The sequence below is a fragment of the Corticium candelabrum genome, chromosome 11, assembly GCF_963422355.1.
Source record: "Corticium candelabrum chromosome 11, ooCorCand1.1, whole genome shotgun sequence".
NCBI lineage: Eukaryota > Metazoa > Porifera > Homoscleromorpha > Homosclerophorida > Plakinidae > Corticium > Corticium candelabrum.
Window position 1 is genome coordinate 3,855,548 of NC_085095.1, and position 24,059 is coordinate 3,879,606.

The 24,059-nt window shown below is 42.1% G+C and overlaps 3 protein-coding genes across 7 annotated transcripts in view; 2 read left to right on the plus strand and 1 right to left on the minus strand.

Moving 5' to 3' along the window:
* Nucleotides 1-259: 259 nt before the first annotated feature.
* LOC134186915 (poly [ADP-ribose] polymerase tankyrase-1-like) lies at nucleotides 260-12,869 on the plus strand. Of its 4 annotated transcripts, none has more exons than XM_062655003.1 (10): nucleotides 260-348; nucleotides 1,363-1,461; nucleotides 1,547-1,642; nucleotides 1,813-1,911; nucleotides 2,234-2,427; nucleotides 2,498-2,580; nucleotides 7,536-7,594; nucleotides 7,675-8,092; nucleotides 8,167-8,501; nucleotides 12,162-12,869. In XM_062655003.1, exons 2-10 carry the CDS (start codon nucleotides 1,366-1,368, stop codon nucleotides 12,651-12,653), a joined length of 1,872 nt encoding a protein of 623 aa, XP_062510987.1. In that variant the 5' UTR covers nucleotides 260-348; nucleotides 1,363-1,365; the 3' UTR covers nucleotides 12,654-12,869. The 4 variants fall into 4 exon arrangements, with proteins under 4 accessions (XP_062510987.1, XP_062510990.1, XP_062510989.1 ...); XM_062655006.1 differs by having other exon boundaries at nucleotides 12,229-12,414; XM_062655004.1 differs by lacking the exon at nucleotides 260-348 and adding an exon at nucleotides 1,172-1,297.
* A 5,222-nt stretch (nucleotides 12,870-18,091) lies between these two features.
* On the plus strand, nucleotides 18,092-19,499 carry LOC134186903 (sialidase-1-like). Its single transcript, XM_062654988.1, has one exon. The coding sequence runs from the start codon at nucleotides 18,142-18,144 to the stop codon at nucleotides 19,258-19,260; it is 1,119 nt and encodes a 372-aa protein (XP_062510972.1). The 5' UTR covers nucleotides 18,092-18,141; the 3' UTR covers nucleotides 19,261-19,499.
* A 167-nt stretch (nucleotides 19,500-19,666) lies between these two features.
* LOC134186722 (integrin alpha-V-like) overlaps nucleotides 19,667-24,059 on the minus strand; it is a 35,769-nt gene continuing 31,376 nt past the window's right edge. For both annotated transcript variants that reach the window (XM_062654753.1, XM_062654752.1), the window contains one exon: nucleotides 19,667-20,303. In XM_062654753.1, coding sequence (XP_062510737.1) covers nucleotides 19,899-20,303 — 405 coding nt within the window. In that variant the 3' untranslated portion in view covers nucleotides 19,667-19,898. The remainder of the gene's footprint in view (nucleotides 20,304-24,059) is intronic.

Here is a 24,059-nt window from a genome sequence, read left to right on the forward strand (position 1 = left end):
GTACAACGGAAGGGTAATTTAAGGAGAATTGCATTAGAGCATGATCTCGCTTTAGGGACATTTTTCTTCTCTAGATGACACTATGATGTATTACTAAGTTTTAAGTTAGGGAGGGAATAGCTAGATGTGAGTGTTAATGATATATAATAAAATAATAATATATACATATATACATATATAATTGTCTGAAAGTAACCTACAGTGTTGATATCCTGGTCAACTCTTTAATTAAGTGGAGGAGGAGCGCATCCGGGTGCTGTGAAATGTAGGTGATGTGGGATGTAACTGCACCACTTCGAGCTCTCCGTTGTAGAACTCGCTGAAGTTGTTTCACTTGCAGCTGGAAAGGTACAGAAACTTGCATGCGATATCTCTGCTTGTCAGTCACTAAAGTTTGAGCGCACTTCGGGCAGTGTAAAATAGATTGCTATTGAACAGGAAGTAAATTTGGCTCGCGATACACAGAACACTTAGCAAACTCTTGGTAGAGCTAAGCGCTAGAAAAGAGTTGTGTAAGAAAGTGAATTAGAGCTTTCCAGTCTCGCAGATAGAGAAAAATGGTTCGAGAGTATGAGGGGCGTAACCGCGTACTGAAAATGGATGTGGCCGTAACCGTTGTAAGGAATCTACGGAAATTCGAATAGTAATTCCTGTGTACATGTCAATAAGTATTAGAGGGGTACGGGCATTCTGCCAGAACACGCTCTTATGACGAAGTGCACAATGAACCTGTTCGTAGCACTTGTTTACCTCGTTTCGTCTATTTTTTGAAAGAAGGCCACTCAATCAACAGTTTCTTGTTTGTCTGGGTTTGCGATGTCATACCAAGATCGACCATTTGAATAATCATGCATTAATCGTTAGCAACTGAACGTGATCCTGCAACGTAATATGTAAAGGTACAAAACTTTAGTAAACGTGACATTTTGCGTGTGTAACCAAAGTCACGACGTCGAATCGACATTATAGGAACATTTTCAGACTATCATGTATAGCAAATTAAGGTTTACGCTCACTGTGACCTTGCCTTCAAGGTTGTTGATTTGTGAACTCCAAGGCCTTTGTAAACCAAGTAGCTTCATGATACGAGTCACTGCGTTGCACAACCGCATTTCATGTACTTCTATGTATACACTCACGGTAGAGCTCGAATCTAGAACAGTAATTGTGCAAGTTAATTGCAGGAACGGTAAAGCCTGGCAGTGCAAGGGGAAAACAAACAAAATTGAATTAACAGTTTTATTTCTGGTCAATAGAGAAAGTCTAGGAGTGCTACTAGATAGGATCTGTCAAAACCGTCAGTCTTTAGTGCGTATGGCGTTGTTAAGTTGTAAGTATGAATAATATAGTTTTTGATTATAGAGAATGGCCGACTTGTGTTCAGCTGTTGGAGAAAACGACATCGACAAAGTAGCAGATTTATTAGAAGCTGGTGCAGACGTCAACGCAACGAATGAACAGGTAGATTCTGGCTTAGGAGCAATAAATTCCGTTTGAAGCCATTAAAAGACCAATTTGGTGTTACAAATATCACATTGCATTCTAGGGAAGACCACTTCTGCTTCTTGCAACTCATAAAAAATACGAGGAAATGGCGGTATTTCTTTTGAACAAAGGAGCACTTGTGAATTCAACTGACGCAGTAAGCTGATGTTTAAACTACTTTGTTGACTAGACTACGATTGAAACGGTGCAAGTAACTTCTCAGTACTACAAAATATTTAGCTGTGGTACGTACGACTAAGCGGAAAGGCAGTTGACGCAAAATAGCGTACTCAGTGCATGACTGAATTTACAATGTTTTTGTTCAAGGCTAGTGAAACAGCTCTGCACCTTGCTTCAGCAGCAGGCCTGGATAAACTTGTGCGGACGCTGCTAAAACAGGGAGCAGATGCAACGAAACAAAACATGGTGAGTTTGACGTACCAATATAGTATACTTTTTAAAAAAGATTATTTATAAAGAATAGAATAGTCAATCATGCTAAGGAAACGAACAGCAGTATACGTTTTAACGTATAGGCTGCGTACATAGGTCAAAATTTACAAATTTTCTATTATTGGCCTATCTTTGTCGCTTGTATAATTTTATGTAAACACATATGTCATTAGTACTGCCTATTTACTTAAAAATTGATTCACTGGCAAATATGATAGCAGTTGGCATGTCTAATGTAATACCTTCAAACTAAACATAGTATAATATTTACAGTATCGATCTGCCTTCTTTCCAGTTTCAAGTTGCTCCAATTCACTATGCGGCTAAAGAAAACCACCCACTTACTGTTACACGCCTTTCTGCCTATCTTGAAACTGTTGACATAAGTGATGCTAATGGAAGAACCCCCCTATGGTACGCAGCAAATAATGGTCATGTCAAATGCGTCAACATCCTCATCATTCTAGGAGGAGACCCTACTAGAAGAAGGTGAATTGCTATTTACTGTAACAAATTGTTTGTTTAGTGGAATGTAATTTTGTAAAATTTGCTGTTGTAGTCAGGAAGGAATGTCACCTATCGATGCTGCCAAAGAAAATCGTCATTCAGAAGTAGCCAGAATGATGGAAGATACGATGAAATGTAAGTTAAAACGCTCCATATAACTATTAATTACGGTGTGTGTGTGTGTGTGTGTGTGTGTGTGTGTGTGTGTGTGTGTGTGTGTGTGTGTGTGTGTGTGTGTATCGTATGTAGCTCAGTTGGTTAGAGAGTTGCATTTGGAGAACGGAAACATCCGGAACGTTGAGGTCATGGGTTCGCGGACGAGTATAGACGTAATTTCACAATTACCTCTCTCGACTCAGGAGTATAGAGGAGTAGCTGGTCTTTGACTGGGGACGGACTAGACCGCTAGCTTGACAGAACATCACGCAGTATATGCGGGTACGTGTGGACTTGAGGTCCAGTCTCGCGGCTGCGCCAAAGTTAGTGCCCTTCGATGCTCTGGCCGCGCATCAAGGGGTTCGTCGGCACGGCCTAAACTCCAAGTAGCGCCGGGGTTCCTACGTAGAAATAGGCAGGGGGTGCTATCTTCGGAACTTTCCGAGGGGCATATCCATGTGTGTGTGTGTGTGTGTGTGTGTGTGTGTGTGTGTGTGTGTGTGTGTGTGTGTGTGCGCGCGCGCGCGCGCGTGATTCACTGTGTGTGTCTGTGTGTCTGTGTCTGTGTCTACGTGTGCGTGGATGCGTGGGTGGGTAGGTGGGGTGGCGATTTAGTTTCTGCTAGGCAGACAAATCACAACTGCCCAGCTTTTCTGAAGTAATCTTAAAGCCCTTTTGTCCTACAAGAATGAATGCACACTGAAGTCAATTATGTTAAAGGACTCTTTGGTTAGCATGCTATCCAACTCCTCTCTCTCCCCTCTCTCTCTCTCCCCTCTCTCTCTCTCCCCTCTCTCTCTCTCCCCTCTCTCTCTCCCCTCTCTCTCTCCCCTCTCTCTCTCTCCCCTCTCTCTCTCTCCCCTCTCTCTCCCCTCTCTCTCTCTCTCCCCTCTCTCTCTCTCTCCCCTCTCTCTCTCTCTCTCCTCTCTCTCTCTCCCCTCTCTCTCTCCCCTCTCTCTCTCCCCCCTCTCTCTCCCCTCTCTCTCTCTTCCCTCACTCTCCTCTTTCTCTCTCCTCTTTCTCTCTCCCCTTTCTCTCTCCCCTCTCTCTCTCCCCTCTCTCTCTCCCCTCTCTCTCTCTCCCCTCTCTCTCTCCTCTCTCTCTCTCCCCTCTCTCTCTCTCTCCCCTCTCTCTCTCCTCTCTCTCTCCCCTCTCTCTCTCTCTCCCCTCTCTCTCTCCCCTCTCTCTCTCTTCCCTCACTCTCCTCTTTCTCTCTCCCCTCTCTCTCTCCCCTCTCTCTCTCCCCTCTCTCTCTCCTCTCTTTCCCCTCTCTCTCTCCCCTCTCTCTCCCCTCTCTCTCTCCCGTCTCTCTCTCCCCCTCTCTCTCTCCCCTCTCTCTCTGCCCTCTCTCTCTCTGATGCTGGTCTCCTTGCTATTCCTTAAGTTACTTATCACTGGACAATGTCTGCTGATCTGCTTCTTTTCAAGTTGATTATGCCGTTTTTCTGGATCATTCTCTCTGGACTGTTGACAATGTAAAGAAGATCAAGGCGCTGCCAATAGCTTCTCTGTATTCTTGTTTGTGTGAGATGACAATAGGGTTACCTGTTTGCAGTGGGGTTATTTCTTTGGCTCTGGCGTGTATCAGAATCGGCTTTTCTGTCTCTCCTTTAGGCAGTCGTATGCTTGTATGAGTGAGGTCCAAGACGGCGTGCATGGCACTATGTGTTATTTGAGCGTTGCTTGCCGCTTCCGTCTTATCAGAAATAGGTTAGGGCTTTATCCTCTGGCTCGGTATAGAGGTGTTGTATGATATGCCAGCAATCGTAGGTAGGGAAGATATTTTGTGTACGTCTTCTTCATAATGTTTTTTGTTGTTTAGACTCCCGTTTCTGCCTCTCCGTTGCTCTGGAAATATCTAGGACTTGTGTCTTGTGCCTGAATTCATATGATAAGGCAAACGTTCTGAATGCAAAATAGGAGAATTGAGGTCCGTTATCAAAAATTAAATATCGATTTCAGGTGGCAAACTATATCTGAGAAGGTCGCCACAGTAAGTGCGCCGCTTCAATGTTCTTCCATTCGATTATAGAAACTCCACTTTCTGTTATGGCAATTAATTCCAGAAGCGTTGATGCAATATATCATAGGCTCTGCGTGATTCCTTGAGTACAAAACATGACAAGATTGGACCACCTCTTCCAACTGTTTGTTTAGTCGAGGCCAGCAGCCCGATTTCCTTGTTGTCAAACGGCACTTCGTAATTTCTTGATTGGCAAAATGTAGCCTGTCCCAAATCTCTTGGCAAAAGGCTCGGTACAATCAGTCTCCTCTCGAACTAGCAGCTCCTCATTTAAAGTACTTTCGCATGACCAATGTAGTCGCAAAGTTGCTTTGATCTAAGCTAGGATTGAGTGGAATATTGTCGTGGCTCTCAGCAAACTTCATTATCAGACTGTTGAAGGTCTCGGACTCATTGAAGACCATGTTTTCTAACTGATAAAAGTTGAATCACTGAAAGGCTGTATTCCTGTATTGTATTGTATTCTTGTATTCCTGAGAGATTTCCTAGAGGGTTTCCAACACAGAATATTTAAACTGTTCAAGTTCTTGCCATGCACATGCATAGTTGATGGTGTATAAGAAGTTCATGAGCCTTATTCTGAATCGTTGAATACGACAAACCAACTCGTGGAGACACTTGGTGCTTAGTAGGGGACGGACACAGTGGCTTGTGGGCAGTATGATTTTGAAAATTTTGTTTTATCAGAAACTCTTTGAATTTCTCACATGCCCATACAACCGCTAAACCATGCCTCCATCTCTATTTGGGCTTATAATCGCACTCAGTAAGAGACGTACTCCTAGGGCATATGCTACTAGTTTCCACTTTTTACTAGTGGGATCTTGTTGTCTTGTCAGAAACTCCCTTAATCTCACAATACATGCCCATACAACCGTTAACCCAGTGCCTCATACTCTACTTTGGACCTAATGGCACTCTGTAGGAGACATACTCCTAAAGGCATATGCCACTCTTTCCGCTGTTTAGTAGTGGAATCTTGCTGAATAAAAACGGCTTCTACGACATACGAAGAGGCTTCAGCTGACAGCAGTGATGGACGATTCAGTTGGTATAATGCCAAAGTAGGGCTGCAGATCATTTCTGATCCGGGTAAATGCTTTCTGTCGCATTTGTATTCAGTGGCTGAGTCCCAAGTGGTCTTGAAATATGTAGCACTCTAAGTTGTTCTGACTTTTGGGCTAGATTGGAGCTATATTTTTCCATCTGATTGACCACACCCACGAATCTCCTGACCTCAGTAGTGTTTTCATTGCAAGATGGCTTTGATTTTGCGTAGGTCAGTTCTTATTTCAAGCTATTTGTCTAGGAGTAGAGAGTGAGAACGGTTGGAAATTGTCTCGCAAACAGTATAGTCCAGATTAACCCAAGCCCGAAAACAGGACGGAAACTGAGATATGTAATACTATCCGCATGCGAGACAAAAGTGTCCAACCGTTCTCACCATAGCTATCTATACTGTGTTGGCTTGAAGATGGCCAACCAACGTTTGACACGATATTGAATTTATCGATAGCTGGCCTGCCCAATAGTGGTGCGTGAAGACTCTCGACAATTTATATTGGACAAGCGTATGTGACATTTTCTCGCTGACAGATGCTTGGAAAAAGCTACAGACGGACTTTTATATGATCCTCTGAGTATGCTCTGTTAGTGTTTTGGAAGTGTTCTCGATTCTATACGAATTCTGGAATGACTGTTGCATCAGCGCATGGTCCACTTTCAACTGTATTGGTGTAATTGTATGAGAACTTGAAGCCTGTAAATTCTCTTTCTAGACTGGACGTTTGGGTGAGTGAAGCACATTGCAGCAAAATGACCAATTATGTTGCACTCGGGGCATTTGCTGTCGCTAGGTGAACATGGAGACCGACTGTGACTTAATTGGCTGGCGACGTCAGCATCTTTTGCACTTCTGTTTAGACGGCAACGGTGTTGGCTGTGATCAGTGTGTGTTGCTAGAGAAGTAGCTACGTGTCTTAATTCGTTATCTAAGGCATCTACTGGTACCACGAGGTCTAGGTTAGTCTCTCCAGATGACTCTTCTCTCACGACTGCCTGTTCAGCGCCGGATCCAGAAAGAGGGTTCACCGTTAGCAGTTATTTATAGCACTACTAATTTTCTCTTTTCTAATGAAATTAGATGAAATTATTGAACCACGCCTATTGGAAAAGAGGGGAGTTTAACCCCCTGAACCCCTTCTGGATCCGGTCCTGCTGTTGTCGTCGTAACTGTTTCTGTTCTTTGTCTTGCATGCCCTGATCGTTGCAGACTCTAGGGTAATGTTTGGGTATATAGTTGCAATTTCTCCGCCGGTTGGGCGTCTCGCAGACCGACAGCCAAATAGTCAAGTATGGTCATGGAAGTCGCCATATATATATATATAGTTGCAGCATTTGTAAGCGCATATCTAAAGAAAGTCGACCGTCTTCCCGCTCGCTCCATAGGGTACATAAGACTGCTAAAGTAGGTTTGTTTTTCTCTTGGAGGCTAAACCAGAGGCGTCACGGAAGCGCTATAGAAAAGTCAATATCATTAAGGCCAATGTTCTAGATGAGCGAAATTGAAGGCTTTTGGTGGGGCTATATCACAAGTTGCCATATTCTGTATCCATATATAGTAAATTGTATTGTTGAACACAGTGCTTCCCGCACTAGCTACATTAGTAAATTGAACTATTCCCCAGATAAGCCGTTTACCGTAGACCCGTCCTTACCATCTAATCTACAACTATACCACAGACACTTCTGAGCACTTAAGCTGCGGAATTTGGTCTAATATCAAACATTATAAAAGAGTTGCAACCTTTTCCGCTTAATGTTCGGATTGTTATAATCTCAGAATTATCAGCTTGTTAAATGTAGTATGCAATAAAAATGTTTATTGTTTTGACTTTGTTTCTAATTGCAGCAGGAATTCTTCAGTACACAACTGGCACTTTCATTTCTGGCACTCGCTTTAACCGAACGGTAATGAACCAAGTCGAGAAATTCCAAAACATTATATATTAAATTACTATATATGCCTATACGTTTTTCTTCTTCAACAGGAGAACAGAGTAGTAATCACCTCTGCAGAATCGCAAGATCCGGCTGTTGAAGGCAAAGCGAAGGAGCAGAAAAAGGAAATATTTTCTTATTCATCAAAAGACAGCAAATCACCAGGACTGCCGAGGTGTCGATCTCTAACCGTGGCCAGTGCACAAACAACCGGTAAAGAAGAAAGTAATGAAACAGCCAAGATGAAACTCCTACTTAATATTGAAAGGCAGCAAAATGAAGGAATGAAGCAAGTGCTGCAGTCTTTAAACAAAAGCATTCAACAGCAGAAAAAACTGCTTGATGCAGCCGAAGAAGCTGAAGAAGAACGAAGAGCGAAAGATGAACAAAGCAAAGAGATTCTGAGGATTCCTTCAGGCAACATAAAGTTTGTAGAGGAAGACAAGCTAGGACAAGGTTCATTTGGAGGTGCGACTGTAACTAAGTTGTAATGCCAAATTTAAATGACAATTAGTAAATTAAGTATTTTTTATTTTTAACAGAAGTTGTTGTCGCTGAATGGCAAGGCTCTACAGTTGCTGTCAAAAAGGTCTATGATTTTCTAACTCAAGATCAAGAAAACATAAAACGTCAGGTCGATTTCTTTCTACAAGAGGTTTCTGTTGCTTGGAAAATACATCATCCCAACATTGTTCCAGTCTATGGATTCTGCTTGGAAACAAACGGCAAAACTACATTAGCGTGGCTAGTTATGGAACTCCTTCAATGTTCCTTGGGTGATGTGCTTAAAATTAATTACTCTCAACTAACTCTGCGAGAAAAGGTCGACATTGGAAGGGATTGTTTATGTGCACTAAACTATCTACATTCTCTAATGGTAAGTAAAAGCTTTTTAATAAAAACTTGTATAGATTAGGTATTAACGTATACCTACATGCGCAACTTTTTAATTAACTACGCACTAAAAAACACACACACACCTCACCGGCGTAGCGTGGTCCTCAAGTTTGGAGCTAACAGATTTGACAGCAACCACGCCCATTTCTTACAGGCAAAACCACGCCCATTTTCTACTTCTCTAACTCGCAGTTGGTAGACATCTAAGTAAATAGTATCAATTATAGACGGCGGGACTGAGTGCCATCAGTGTGCTTAGAAAGGGGTGGAAACACTGTTACAGTTCGTGCCAAAAAAGTTTTCGTGGCTCGCTGCGGTCGTCAAATTAAATGGCATCTAGAATACCAATTCAGTGCAAACGCGTTGACCAATTTTAGCATAGGACCAGCTAGTTAGCTAGAATAACCTGAGCACGAAGTGGGGAAAGTACCGTGGAGTGCAAACAAATCATTAGGTAACGAATTCGCAGGAGATTCCATTCTCCCGTCAATCGGGTTGTCGACCTAACTAGACTTATTTAAATAATCATTAATGCATAGGCTTCTGCATGCCTTTTTGATGCGGTCTTCTTTGTCTCTGCCATTGCCGGATAGCGTAGTAAACGTCTTAAATAAGTGATGGTCATGCACACTTTGCGTGACCACGACTTCTCGACACTGGTTTTATCATACTGAAATAATGATGTTTACTACTAGTTGTACGGTATCCGTAGGCGCCTCACGTTGGTGAGTAACACGTCCAATGGAGTTTTCTGACCGTCTACTGAAACGCCGCGTCCTAGCTAGACCATACGTATTTGTTGAAACGTTGTCACGGAAGTAAACATGCAAACTTCCTAGTAGTTTAGATTACGTATATAGGCCCGGTTTAGGTGGTCGCCGCTTCGCGATCGTGACCAAGACAATTGAAATGTACAGTATAAGTATGCTGTCAGTGACGTTGTAACGATCGACAGTAGTATGGTATTTACTGACATAGAAATTGATGTCGGCAAACATTGACAATCAACAGTGTTAGATGCAGCACTGTCTAGTAAAGGATTGATCGTAGTACGGGACGTGTGAATAGTTGACTGTAGTTGGCATTCAGCTAATTGCCGAGCGTAGCGAGGCTTCTAATCCGGGTCGCACAACAGACATGGGCGTGGTCCTATATGGCTCTCCATCGAGCTTTTGGTGTGTGTGTGTGTGTGTGTGTGTGCGTGTGTGTGTGTGTGTGTGTGTGTGTGTGTGTGTGTGTGTGTGTGTGTGTGTGTACACACAAATATCAAATTTCTCCTCCCCGCGACCACGTTTCATGATAGAACCTATCTTAATTAAAAATCGTTTCCGTGTTCGACTGCATATGAGTCTAAGAACGATTCGTCTAAGAGCAAAGGACGACGAAAACGCTTCATGAACTTCCGTCGCCCCATCCTTTTGTATTGTAGCTACGGACTGTGTGTACTTTGACAACCGAGAAACACCTTCAGGAGTTGCATGCCACCTGTAGTCAACTATTCACACGTCCCATACTACAATCAATCCTTTACTACACTGTGCTGCATCTAACACTGTTGATAGTCAATGTTTGCCGGTATCAATTTCTATCTCAGTAAATACCATACCACTGTCGTTACAACGGAACTGAGTGCATACCTAGACTGTACATTTCAATTGTCTTATATACGTAATCTAAACTACTAGGAAGTTTGCATGTTTACTTCCATGACAGCTAGGGTTTCAACAAATACGTATTGTCTAGCTAGGACTCGGCGTTTCAGTAAACGGTCTGAAAACTCCGTTGGACGTGTTACTCACGAACGCGAGGCGCCTACGGATACCGTACAGCTAGTAAAGGTGTTTCTTGGTTGTCAAGTACACACAATAGCTACAGTACCTAAGGATGGGGCGACGGAACTTTATGAGGCTTTTTCTTCGCCGTTTAGTCAGGGGCACAAATCGTTCCTATACTGATCTGTAGTCGGACACGGAAACGATTTTCTTGAAGTAGGTCTTATAATAAAACGTGGTTGTGAAATATATATATATATATATATATATATATATATATATATATATATATATATGCCGAGAGCTCGATGGATTGCCATATAGGACCACGCCCCTTTCTGTTGTGCGACTCGAACTAGAAGCCTCGCTACGCTCGGCAATTATCAAAGAGATATAGTCAACGTAGTCGAGCGGACTGTTACTGTCTACTAGTAGGAACTTAAACCTGTAGTTCTGCTTGAATCAGAGTGACACGCCCAAAATGTTTGGGGCTATAGTCTCCCCAGCCCCCTCCCCCCACGCTACGCTGGTGCACACCTCCTCCTCCTGTATTCCTTCCGTCTAAACGGACACTCTACCCCTTCAATGGGGACTAAGACAAAATCATAAAAAAAGTTTTCTCATGAATATCGATGCGTTTGTGTATTGCATAGCCTCCTTTGCTTCGAAAGTACTTCTTACATGTCTGGCATTCAATGGCTCCTTTTTGCTCATGTATAGGTTTTTCTCTTTCAGCAATGCATTTGTGTCTCTTCAAGTCACTAATGTGCCTGAAACCTCTGAGGCATTCAGGGCAGACAACAGTTGTAATCAACATTGCCAGATGACACTTGATTAGACTACAGACAGGCATGGTAATGGTCTCTCCAGGCAGATCTTGATTTATTTACTAAGTCATACCAACAGCTTTCTGGAAGAATTTTCAGATCATTTTAGGTCTTTCTTAATTATGTCTTCCAGCGTTTGTTAGGGCCACCTTGTGGACGTTTCTGATAACCACCCAAAGAAGCACATCTTGGGAATTCGATGGTTGGGTTCGCGCCAAATGGCCTAACCATTGCATAGATCGTCTTATAAGTTTGATGTTTATATAATGTCAGGATCTCCCCATCTTTGTCTTATTGTTTCATTTGAGATATTATCCCACTGTGTTGTGACAGAACACACGCACGCGCACGCACACACACACACACACACACACCACGCACGCACACACGTACGCACACACACACCACACGCACGCACACACGTACGCACACACACACACACCACACCAGGTACACAAGCACACCGTATTTCATATTTCTCACATTATATCACACTACATTACATTAAATTACATTACGTTACATTACAATACACTAAATTGTATTACATTACACTACATTACATTACATTACAATACATTGCATTGCATTGCATTACAATACATTACATACCTTACATTACATTACATTACATTACTTTACACTACATTACATCACAGCATGCTTAATTGGTATGTTACCCACATCAGCAATTATACATACATGTGAATACAAGTCGGGTGCATACATATACTGTTGACTCCTGGACACTTACATAGTCGAGCACCTATACATATCTAGACAAAAGACCTACACCAGAATGTTTCATAAATAGATTTACGGCTACAGCTAGCAACGTTGCTATACTTATGACAAGTAAAATAATGTAAATACGTATAGTCGACACATTTAAAATGCAAGCATGTGACTGACTTTATGCTCACACCAATGCTATACATATGCAGCAAAAGCATTTAGATAAACATATGTAGCAATATCAATACGTCGATCTGCAAATTAGTTATAGACAATCACATGATGCTTTTGCAATTGTGTATCTAGAAGCCTAACGTTATTCTTCATGGTGACCTTCGTCCTACTAACATTCTGATTGCCATTAATATGACAGCAAAGCTTGGAGACCTGGGAGCAGCTCGACTTGAAGATGCCCAATTATCAGTTGGACTAATGAGTCCTCAACACACAGCTCCAGAGAGAATGCGGGAAGACGGGAGTACAGCACACAAAACCACAATGACAGATATCTACAGTATGGGAGTCACTCTGTGCGAGCTATTTACTGGGGTGTCGGCAAACAGGGAATATCGAAAAGATCATGTTCAGAAGATTAAGGAACGAAATATCCGCTCTCAGTGCATTGACATGGTCAAAGACAATCCTAAAGAACGACCTACGGCTGACAAAGTTCTCACCGCTCTCTTAGAAGTCGTTCAAACAAAAGACTACAAAAAATGTGGGCCCCGTAAGATGGTGAAGATGGGGAAAGGCAAACCTGATGAACCAAAGCGTCCCATTTTGACTGATTGCAATTAGCAATATGTTACTGTTATCAAAACTTTGTCATTTATGCTCTTATCAATTGCTAGACTTCACCAGTCAAATCAACATTTTTGCAAAGGAGCAATGAGTAGCAACAAGATAGTTTTGTATTCTATTTGTTTGAGTTAAATGCTAAAATCATGGCCATGCGTTAATTAGCACGCTGGCATGTCATGTACCGTTTTCCTGAAGAAAATTGAAGATATCATTGTCTGCATGTAGTTAGATAATTCCTTGTCTGTACCTATACGTACATACACATATACATGTCTAGGTAACCTAAATTGCATTGATAACTTTTTTATGATAGTTAGATATAGATACATATTCTGACATTCGATATAAGCTCGGTTCACAGTACGATGCTGGCGCGAGCGTCCTGGACGCAGACGATGAGCGAGCGTCAGCGTCACACTGTGAACACGTCAGCGCCCGCGATGCTCGCACAACGCTACATGAGCGTCCACGACGCTGGAATAGAGAAAAGTTCTAATCGAGCATCCTGGCCGGAAGTGACTCAGCGTCCGATGACATCATGTGCTCCGTTTCAACCAATCGAAAGTCAGTCGCTGGGCGTATCCGGGATACTCTATTCCTTCACATGGCATCGATCATTGATTCGTCGATGAAAGTTTTCATTGAGTGTGTGCGTGGTTTTCCCTGCATTTGGCAAGTTCAGTCAAAGGACTACAAGGACATAAGGATGAGCGAAAACGCTTGATCGAGACTACGGCGCAGCAGCGCAAGAAAAGCAAAACGTCGTCGTCCATGTCTGTCGCGAGTACATTGTACATACGTGGTTACTTTGCAGCGCCAGACGACTGTCGCAGTGTGTTCTTTATGCGATGAACGCTCGTCAGACGCAATACTGTGAATGGTACAGCGCTAGCGTCGTCGCTGATGCTCGTGTGAGCGTCCTTGTTAGCGTCCAGGACGCTCGCAGTACGCTGTGCCAGCGTCGTAATGTGAACCGGCTTCAGTCCTAAGAGCGGTTTACATACCCTACACTGATACAATGTAACGTAACGTAACCTACGTAATCTAACGTAAGGTAACGTTACGAGATACGCTTTATTTTACGTTACGTTTCGTTCTATGATGGTGTTCTATTTCGACGTAACGGAGGTTCGAGCATTTAAGCATGCGATTTCTTTAACCAATCACACATTTTGGAAAATGGAAGAAAAGCTTATAGAAGCCACCAGACGGTATCCTTGCTTGTAGCAAGTCGAGGCGAAAGCTCTATGATAAGGACGTCATCGGTAAGAAAACTGCTTGTAAAGAGGTGTCTGTGGTTGTGGGAGAGGCAGGTGGAAATCTCTGAGACAAATTCGCCTCTAATTGGAAAGGGCTATCACGCGACCAAAGGTCAGGGTACGCAAAACTAGATAACGACGTTGAACGAACGTATTCTGCTAATATACTATCTACGTTACGTTTTGATACGTTACATTACGCTAGGTTTGATCAATGATATCTGTGAACAGGTAGTTTTCGAGGGGAAGATGTCGTTTTGGGGGAAAAGACTCAGGTTGAAGCTGTAGCTGTCAGCAAAGTACTAAAATTATTTTTTAAGAATCTAGACTCGACTCAGTCTCACTCCACCCTCGTCATACCCCGGATTGTCAATCCTCGGCGGAGAGACAGGTTTCAGTCACTTTAAACAAAGTGCACTAAGTGCTTGTCATTATTGCTCCTCGTTATCAGACTCAAAGTTTATCAGACGTATATTGTTACAATAACAAACCGGCTCCCGAGAGCCGATACCGTAATTCCGCGCATTTAGCTGCATGCCGGTATAAGCGGGAATTACCAGAGACTTGCTTGTCAGACTCTGGTGACAATACCGGCATGCCTGTATAGCGTGAAGCAGTGCCCGTAGTGGCGAGGGAGCAACTACACATGCGTGGTAATTCTACTGCTCACGCACCGTACTTTGACTTGTTGACCTAGAGAATGCAGCTTCCTCCAAAGCCCAAAAAGAAAAGAGGAAAGTCGAACAGCCAGAAGGTATCGAAAATGGATCTTCGCAGTGTGGCAGAAGGTTATAAGCAATAGAAAAAGCTAGCGGTACTACGCAAGTACGACGAGCTCGGTGAAAACAAAACGAAAGTCACCAGGAAATGTGGAGTGTCTCGTTAGTGCGTACTGCAGGATTAGGTTTGAACAAGCAGAAGAATACACAGGGCTACAGGCGCGGATCCAGTGGGTCAGGACTCCTACCTCCACAGGCTCTCAGTTATAATTGCCGTGATAGTGACTACCATAAGTTATTGACGCGAGGCCAGCGTAAACAAGTGACCAAAGCGTATTCTCGTCTCTCTTATTTGAACAATTACATGCCTGGATAATTGACAAAGCTTACACAGACGCGGATGCTAGTTGCAAGTTGCCCTTGCAGCTATACTAGCTAGACAATTATGTAAGAAAGGTCGATTACCCGGCATGTGGAAATGTGCCCAAGGCAGCTGGCACACGGTGAGCACTATCTGTAAATGGGAGCATTCAGTGACGTCAATAGGCGGTCTGAAACCAGCCTCTCTGGATCTACGCCGAGGATTGACAATTAGGGGAATGACGAGGGCGGAGAGAGGCTTAATGGTTCGAGTCTACAAAAGCAGCATCAGGCTCAGTCTCTAGCCTGCGTACGATAAGAGGGACTGTGAAAGAGAGTACATCAGGCCTAGACTTCACTCGTTTAGTAATTAGAAGCAAGCCCCTTTCTAAACAGGTGGCAAAACACAGCTTCCCTAGCTTCGAAATGAAGAAGTGGCCACTCGTGAAACCAAGGCGACCGTAAAGTACGAGAAGTCTTCTATGTAACCTCATCGGAAAATTGAAGTTCAGAGGCTGGTGAGGTTGGTTGAGCTTTTGTAGGTAGCTGCAACTCTATTAGGCATTTGATGCAGTCATTTTAAGTCAGTCTAACACGACAACATCCACAATGAATCAGGTCCAGTTGGAGTCAGAGTCCAAGATTTTGGGGGAAGATGAAGCAAGCGCTCGTCTACTCAAACAACTCGATGATCTCCCTCCGTCATGTAATCTCAGAACATCATCACAACGCGACATTAGATCTACTAAATCAACTCCATTGTAGCCTCATCCTTGAAAGAGGTTAGTAGTCTTCGGGATAGAGCAAGATTAGACACCATTGCCACTACTCGTGCTGTTGCTTGGTTGCAGGCATTATTACCAAACCCAAACCTAGGCCTCGCCATGTCACCACATGAATTCGTGATCGCAATACGGATTTGGCTAGGAATCCCTCTATTCACGTTCTTACCATCGTCGACGTCATTGAAATGTGTCTGTAGTCAAGTTCTTTACCCTCTTGGCAATCATTTGGTTAGCTGCGGTCACGGTCCTCTCCGGATCAAACGCCAGGACGCCCTTTGCAAAGTGATTTACCACGTTCTTCTAACAGACAACAAGCATGCAAAAAGGGAACAACGTTAACGTTGTTCTGGCTGTGACAACAGTCGTCCTGGTGATACATTTCATCCTGAGTTTCTTCTGGGTCGCCCCAGGTTCTTCGATGTAACAGTAGCCAACAGCCTGCAGCTTTCATTCACTATTAAGGCTGCCAGCAATGCAGGAGCTGCTGCAGAAAGCTGCTGAAGCCTGCAAACACTTTCGTCACGCTGACAGAGTTACAGCAGCTATTTTATCCACTTGCTGTGGAAACTCTCGGTCTCTGACATCATACAGTCTCAAGGTCCTACGCTCTAAGGCTTCGAGAATTTCTGCAATGAGTCACATGACGTTCTCAAAGTCTCTAAACAACTTATTACGACAATTATCTGTGAAATTGTGGTTACACAATGAATGCTAGGTTGGTTTTACAACTTCTGAATTTAGAGATAGAGGAGGTACGTAGTTGGAACATGCGTACTTGAGTTGTTGGGAATGTTGGAGTGGGGAACGTCCATGTATGTAATATATATATATATATATATATATATATATATATTATCATATATTTGTATATAATACAGATAACACATATCCGCCCTAAGGACGGAATATATATATATATATATATATATATATATATATATATAATTCGTTGTCAGCAAACCTTTCTGTATAACAAAATATTTGGGGAAGGGTAAAAATGCATGGTACACCAGAAATTAATTAGCTCACAAGAAAAACAGGTCAATAAACAAGAAAATATCAAAGGAAAATGCTGTTCAATCCTAAAAGGAACAATGCCCGTCTCAGTCGTCTGCAAACAAAGCAATTAAGCCTGCGAATAGAATCAAGATGAGAATCGGTGGAGACTCTCTGACAATGATTCTCCCGATCCTCGTCTGACAATTTCCGACAAGAACTGTTGGACAAATGTCCCTGCATGCTCGTCAGAAACACTAAATCTAAGGTATCAACAAATCAGCTAGAGTTTACTGACTGGTAATACTGTCTATCACTATACCTCGAACCTCTGCCTTACCAGTGAGGATGACTAGCTGTCACGTGTACAAATCTGTGTCAACAAACAATAACTATACCCCTATACTACTTCACTCCAAATAGTAATAATGACAATGTGGTTGTCATGCATACTCCAAATGCTGACAAAAACACTAACAAATTTAGAGAATCTAAACCTATTCTACCATTTTTCCCTATACACGATTATTCATATCTTCTCTCAAGCAATGTTGCCATTTGCAAAAACCATAATTCCTGCATGGCTCAATTAATTGACTTACCCAGTTCTCTCAAATTCTAGTGGTTTTATCAGTTCTAGATCCACCATTAGATTCCACATGTGAACTGAGCTCATTGTATTGATAAATCCAAACTCAAGATTGTGATCAAAATTATATTTAGGTACTAGTAAATAGAATAATGACATATAATAGCCATTGTCAATATCAATTCACAGGCCTAAATTTCCTGTGATCAGACCAAGTCACAACACCAAAATATACAATAAAACAGTGTACCTGCATTCTACAGCTCCTTTGATCCTGTAGTTACATTTAATGTACGTATGATGCAGGAGCTATCTAGCCTACCAACGCAAATGAATAATAACAGCCAATTTCATGTCAATACAACAGCAAAAATGGTAGAAATACAGGTAAAGTCAACAGTCCTGCAATACTTTTTTATTAGTATATTCAAATATTACCTTAAACAAACAACACCAAAATCAACAAACATCACCATCAGCAGTACAATGACAACAGCAACAACAGTTTACAACAACAACAACAACAACAACACGCAACGTAACATGTACTACGGGCGACTACCTCTATAGAATTAATATTGTATGTTACACATGCATGTCTTAAACACAAGTGTGAACATCTTCACAACAAGTATGAAGAACTGACACATTGCAAACTGTAATTTAATTAATTTATATTCACACATCGTATCACTCAACCGCGCGCGCTACAACATGTCCCGTAGGCGTCACAACTGCAAGACTATAAGATGAAGAGAGAGTGTAGCCAGTTTCGTCATGAATTTTTATAAATTGTGTATAGTCGCATGTTCCTGCTTCTGTTTCACGCTCAGTCGTGAAACAGTAGACGTAAGAGTGTATTCAAAGTTAACAGAAGGATATAAGACCTTCCGAATTCCTTGCCTGGCTCGTTCTGCGAATGGAACGCTCCTAGCTTTTGCTGAAGGACGTGTGCCATTGGACAGACCTCCCGTTGGGAATATGTCAACGTGCTACGGTGCTGAAGCCTCTCTTGCGGACGGCCACTGTGTCGACAAGGACATTGTTGTCAAAAGAAGTTATGACGGTGGGATGTCATGGAGTGGCCCGGATGTGCTCACTAAAACTAATAAGACATACTTTTATTCAAACGTCAATACTGCTCTTGATGCTCAGGGACGGATTTATTTGATTTATTCGAGATGCTCTGTTGATGACTACTATGGCAACTGTGTGGATGTCATTCAGCTGTCGGACAACAATGGAGAGTCATTCACCTCTCCAGTCTATTTGTCGCATCACGGAAGGATCGGTGGACCAACTGGTGGCTGGGTAGTTCGATATGCAATCGGAAAACCATTTCAAGGCAGAATTATAGTGCCTAAACAAGGAACGTTAACAACAGTTTTATATTCAGATGACAGAGGTTTGACCTGGAAATATGTTCCAGGGATATCGAATGATCAGTTGACCGGTGAAGCTGCTATTGCTGAAGTATCTGATGGCTCTCTTGTTGCGGTCATGAGGTATGGCTATATGCCTGTGTTTTTTCGATCAATGGATGGTGGCATGTCATGGACAAGATTCAATACATCTCACCTTATAAATCCTAACTGTGAGATGTCACTGACTACGTTTGCATCTGGAAAAGACGACGAGGAGACAAAACTTTTACTGTCACATGCCAATACAAATACATCACCATCTCCTAATGGACGTCAAAACATGACGATTCACATGTCTAGTGATGGAGGCTTGAACTGGGTTGCAATTGCTGACATCTACAATGGACCATCGGCATATTCATCGACTCTCCAAATTAGCAGTACAACTGCAGCATGTCTCTATGAGAGGTCTGAGGGAGCACCTCCTGTTGCATTTGATTCCATCAACATTGCATTTGTGCCAGTAAATTGAAGAGACCAAACACTGCACTGTATTGCAATGCAACTGACGTGTGTGTGTGTGTGTGTGTGTGTGTGTGTGTGTGTGTGTGTGTGTGTGTGAGAGAGAGAGAGAGAGAGAGTGTGAGTGTTGTAGAATTTGGCATTTGATGCCTCAAATTTTTATTGTATTTTGTCATACTATTGTTATGCTCAGAAAGCCTGAGTTCGAGTTCATTACTGCCACAGTATAGTAGTAGTACTGTACCAACTTCGTACCTCATATGCTTTGATTTTGCATTGCTACCTGTGCGGCTTTGTGTTCATCACCACACTCATTGCTATGAGACCCTCCCTTCCACACATTCAATATAAGCAGCTGATCCACAGCATACAAAGACACAACAACTCTGCTTACACTTAGCACGCCAGTGTACGCAATCACAAACAGTTAGCACTTGTTGCCATATTTGCATGCCAGATCTATATGTAACTACATGCACTTTGATAAACCTTTGTACACATACAAGAAATCACAGCAAGCTAAGATGGTAGTCTCCTCTAACAATTGTCTGTCACCAAGTCCCAAACTACTTGTACATGTATGTCGACCTCGGCATAAAGCTAATCCAGTATTGAAAATAATAAGAATTACACAGTACAATGTGAAGACTAAACCTGTGAACTTCTGTGACTGTTCTGCGAGGAGCTAGTAGTTCCTGTGCTGTAATCCTTTACACTAGGTCTACTCCACGTACGTGTAGATCGAGCCTCTCCCGATAATTCAAATGTTCCCAACGTAATACCTTCATCGTCTGATGATTGAGAGCTGGTTGTTCTCCTGTGCCGCTTCACACGCCGATAATTATCCAGAGATCCTGATTTTGAACCAGATTTTGAGCTTCCAACAGAGTTGGTTTTCGTTTTGCTGCCCTCATGTTTGACTCCAGTTTTAACATTTTGCTGATTGTTTGTAGTTGTTGCACCATTTGCTCCTGGGAAACTCCCTTGGTTCACAGATTTAGTCGCTATAAGATCAGCTACGCTCAATGTGACACACGTCTTGAAAAATCCAATCTAAGAATTGAAGAGAACAATTAAAAACAGTCCAATCAAGAAATACACTTTAACAATCTGTAGTCACTTTCCTCAATTGGAGAAAAAAAGTTGTACAATACTGATACAATTTATAAGAGGTAACGTTGACAGACAACTTCAACTTTTGAAGTCTTGTGTAAGGCAATTTAAGAATGTTTGTGAGATTGACAAAACACAGATGAACAAACTGACTGATCTACATACACAGACAAACTGGCAAACCTACACACTGACAGACAATTAAACAAATACAATCAAACATACAGACAGGCAAATAGACAGACACAAAGATTGATGTATTGTATCTGCAGATAAACTCTCTACAAATGTAACAATTGCAAACTTTACCAATAATACACACAGCAACAAGTCATTGAATAAAAACAGACACAAATAGATCACTATTTTCACAATTCCCACACTATTACACATAACTTGAGCTTACACTAGTCCAACCCTGGAAACATGCTTCAAAAGCTTATGGCCTTGCACTAAAGCAAACAGACAGACAGCAGCTATTCATCCAAACATCTTGCATAAGCACAACTGCAAACAGACAGACAGACAGTCAGACACATGCAGACAGACAGACGGAGACAGACAGAGCTATGAAGACCTTCGAGTTACGTTGTTTGATTTACAGAGCAAACTGCTGGATCAGACAGGAGAGGACCTTCTAGCTGAATACTCCTGTCCTCTCCTCCCAAGGATCTAATTGAAGACGAATCAGACAGACAGACAGACAGACAGCAGCTACCCGTGAGGTCAAGAAATCAGAAAAATACGCTAAAGAAAGGGACGTCTGGGGCCTCCCCTCCAAATGCATCCCATTAGTGTTCGAACACTTCGGACGCTGGGGCTCAGAGGCAGCTCAATTCCTACACCGCCTGTCACTCCAGTCTATAGACGAAGACGGAAGAAAGAACAGTCATGAATTTAAGTTATTGTGGCGTAAATGCATGTCGGTAGCTTTGCAAAGGTGTAATGCTAGCGTAATTAGCAGAAAGTTGGCAAGACTGCGACATTCTTCATTCGCACGTAGTTAAATTATGGCGTCGGCCGTTTGGGCCAGACTAGAATGTAGTAGTGTTGTTCTTTGAAAATATATGTATTGACAGACAGACAGACAGACAGACAGACAGACAGACAGACTGACAGATATATACTTTATTCTCATATAGACTCTACTTGTACATATGCTGGGAATTTGTGAAAGCAAACCAGTCCTTGCAAACAACAAAGTCATACATTAACTAATGGACTTGGCCTTGCATGTCAAAATCAAATAATCTATCTAAATCACCATGATAATTTTGGCACTGCATCTCTGTAGAATTGTAGAAAATCTTTTTCTCCAATACAACATAAACATGAAAGCATTAAAATTGGCTTCTGGATTCGCTGACTGTTGTCACAAATGCTGCAAAAATACTCTGTCTTTGTGCTCCACCTCCCAAAATGTTCTATCACAAGAAAAACAAATCTTAATACATATCCTCCTGGAACAAGCTCTTCTGAATATTTTTCATTCTCATTTCTTTTCTTGTCGTGGCAGCATGACCATTTTCCTTGCTAGCCCTCCTAATAATGTCCTGACTCCACAGATGAGCCAGGGACATATCAATATCCAAATTCTGTTCAGTAGTTGGATCAAACATTGTAACGTCTGGACGGTCTTCACTATTGATGTATTGATGTCTTGGTTCTGTTTGATGGGGAAGGTGAAGGTCAGACAGGCACTCACTCGATCCACCCATTTAAGACTGAATTGTGAGACCCCACAGGTCCACACCATATTAGCAGGTTAAAAGATGGTATCCGTATCCATCCAAGTCATGACCATAATCACACTTTTAATCTAATTGGTAAAAGGTAGAGCCACTCCCAACCTCAGGTAAGACGCTAAAACAGTTTTAAAGCGTGCTTAGCAGAAGTGGGGATGACATCCAGCCATGCACCAGCACCTCATCCTTGCACAGATCTCAACCAAGCTGCATCTCTATCAGACTGTGCTTGTATAATAATATCAGTAGCACTATCACTAGCAATCTTGGTGGACAATTATTCTATGCTGCAATTTCTTTGGATATGAGATAAAGTCATCAAGAGACTGTTTTTCTCCATCTGTGTGGTTTGACTTGGGCATGGTACAGCTTGATAAGAAAAGGCCACAATGGAACCTATTGACAGACAGATAGACAAACAGACAGTCAGCCAGACAGACAGACAGGCACGTAGACAGACAGACAGGCACGTAGACAGACAGACAGGCACGTAGACAGACAGAGAGACAGACAGACAGACAAATAGTAGCATAATTTCTTAGCTGCTATGTGTACACATATGTGTATTTTCATGTAGCTTGTAAACTTTACTTTTTGCCGTTTTGCTGATATGTATTATAGTTTGATGTTTGAAGTATATGTATTGATAGACAGACAGACAGACGGACAAACAGACGAACAGACAGACAGACAAACAAAAACAGTGTATAATTGGGTCATAGAGAACGTTCACGTTACGATTTATTACTTACCATCAAGTGTATATTTGACAGATAGACAGACAGACACACAGACACACAGACAGAGGAGTTTGAACGTTCATCTAGCAATTTTGTCTTGGCAGCTTCTCTCGGATTGGGTCTACCTTTGTCTTTACTACTTTGGGCCTCTAAATGTGAATGTGGAAAGACACTAGATGTTGAAGGGTACACGTGTACCATTTGCTAAACATGCAAAATGGGTGGAGGGCCAGTCATAATTCTGTTGTTTTGTGCTGGTCTGAATGCCTGCAAAGTCCTACAATGCCCACATCAAATCAAACCAAAAGATAGATATAACAAATCCAACTATACAGCAGACATCGTTGTTTTTGGCTCAACATGTGGCAGAAATGTTGTTGCTTGATGTGGTCCTTGCTCACCCCTGGAGCCAGGACATTCTGCAAAGTGCAGTAACTATATGGATGAAGCTTCAGCAAAAGGAGAGCAGATATCAAATACAGCAAATATTCTAAAGAGCAGTTGCCTGGAGGGTACACTCTTGCCCTTTTACTCCACTATTTTTCATGCATTTTGGTGGGTGGGGAGATAAAGCATAAACGTTCCTCAATAAACTTTCCACAGATGAAGAAGGAAGAAACAATCCCTCAGATTTCAAGACTCAATGGAGAAGACACATGTCGATACAACTTCAGCGTTGCAATGCCTCGGTGTTGGCTAGTAAGATGATCAGAGTAACATACAGACAGAAAGCTAGCCAGATTGGTGTAATCTGTAGTTGCAGTTGTGACACTTATAGTTCATTAGTTGTTACTTTAGTTTCATCTGTATCAGCTTTGATGTATAAAAGACTGAGACGGACGGACAGACAGACAGACAGATAATTTATTCTCATGCAGATTCTACTTGTACATATGCTAGGATTCTTTAATACCAATCAGTCCTTGCAAACAGCAAAGTCATTAACTAATGGACTTAACCTTGAATGTCAAAATCAAATAACCTATCTAAATCACCATGATTAGGTGACAGTTTCGAAAGTTTTCTACGGATAACTTTGGCATTGCATCTTTGCAGAATTGTAGAAAATCTTTTTCTCCAATACAACATGAACATGGAATTGGACAGACAGACAGACAGACAGACAGACAGACAGACAGACAAACAAACAAACAGAAAGATCATCAAAATGTAGTGCTCAGTGTAATTTTGTATGGTCCTGTTGTGTTAGC

Excerpts from the sequence above, each read along its gene's own strand:
- LOC134186903 (XM_062654988.1), top strand. The coding sequence starts at position 18,142 with ATGAATTTTTATAAATTGTGTATAGTCGCATGTTCCTGCTTCTGTTTC.
- LOC134186915 (XM_062655003.1), top strand. The coding sequence starts at position 1,366 with ATGGCCGACTTGTGTTCAGCTGTTGGAGAAAACGACATCGACAAAGTA. Across the intron at positions 7,595-7,674 it reads GCACTCGCTTTAACCGAACG|GAGAACAGAGTAGTAATCAC; the intron begins GTAATGAACCAA and ends CTTCTTCAACAG. Across the intron at positions 8,502-12,161 it reads ACTATCTACATTCTCTAATG|AAGCCTAACGTTATTCTTCA; the intron begins GTAAGTAAAAGC and ends TTGTGTATCTAG.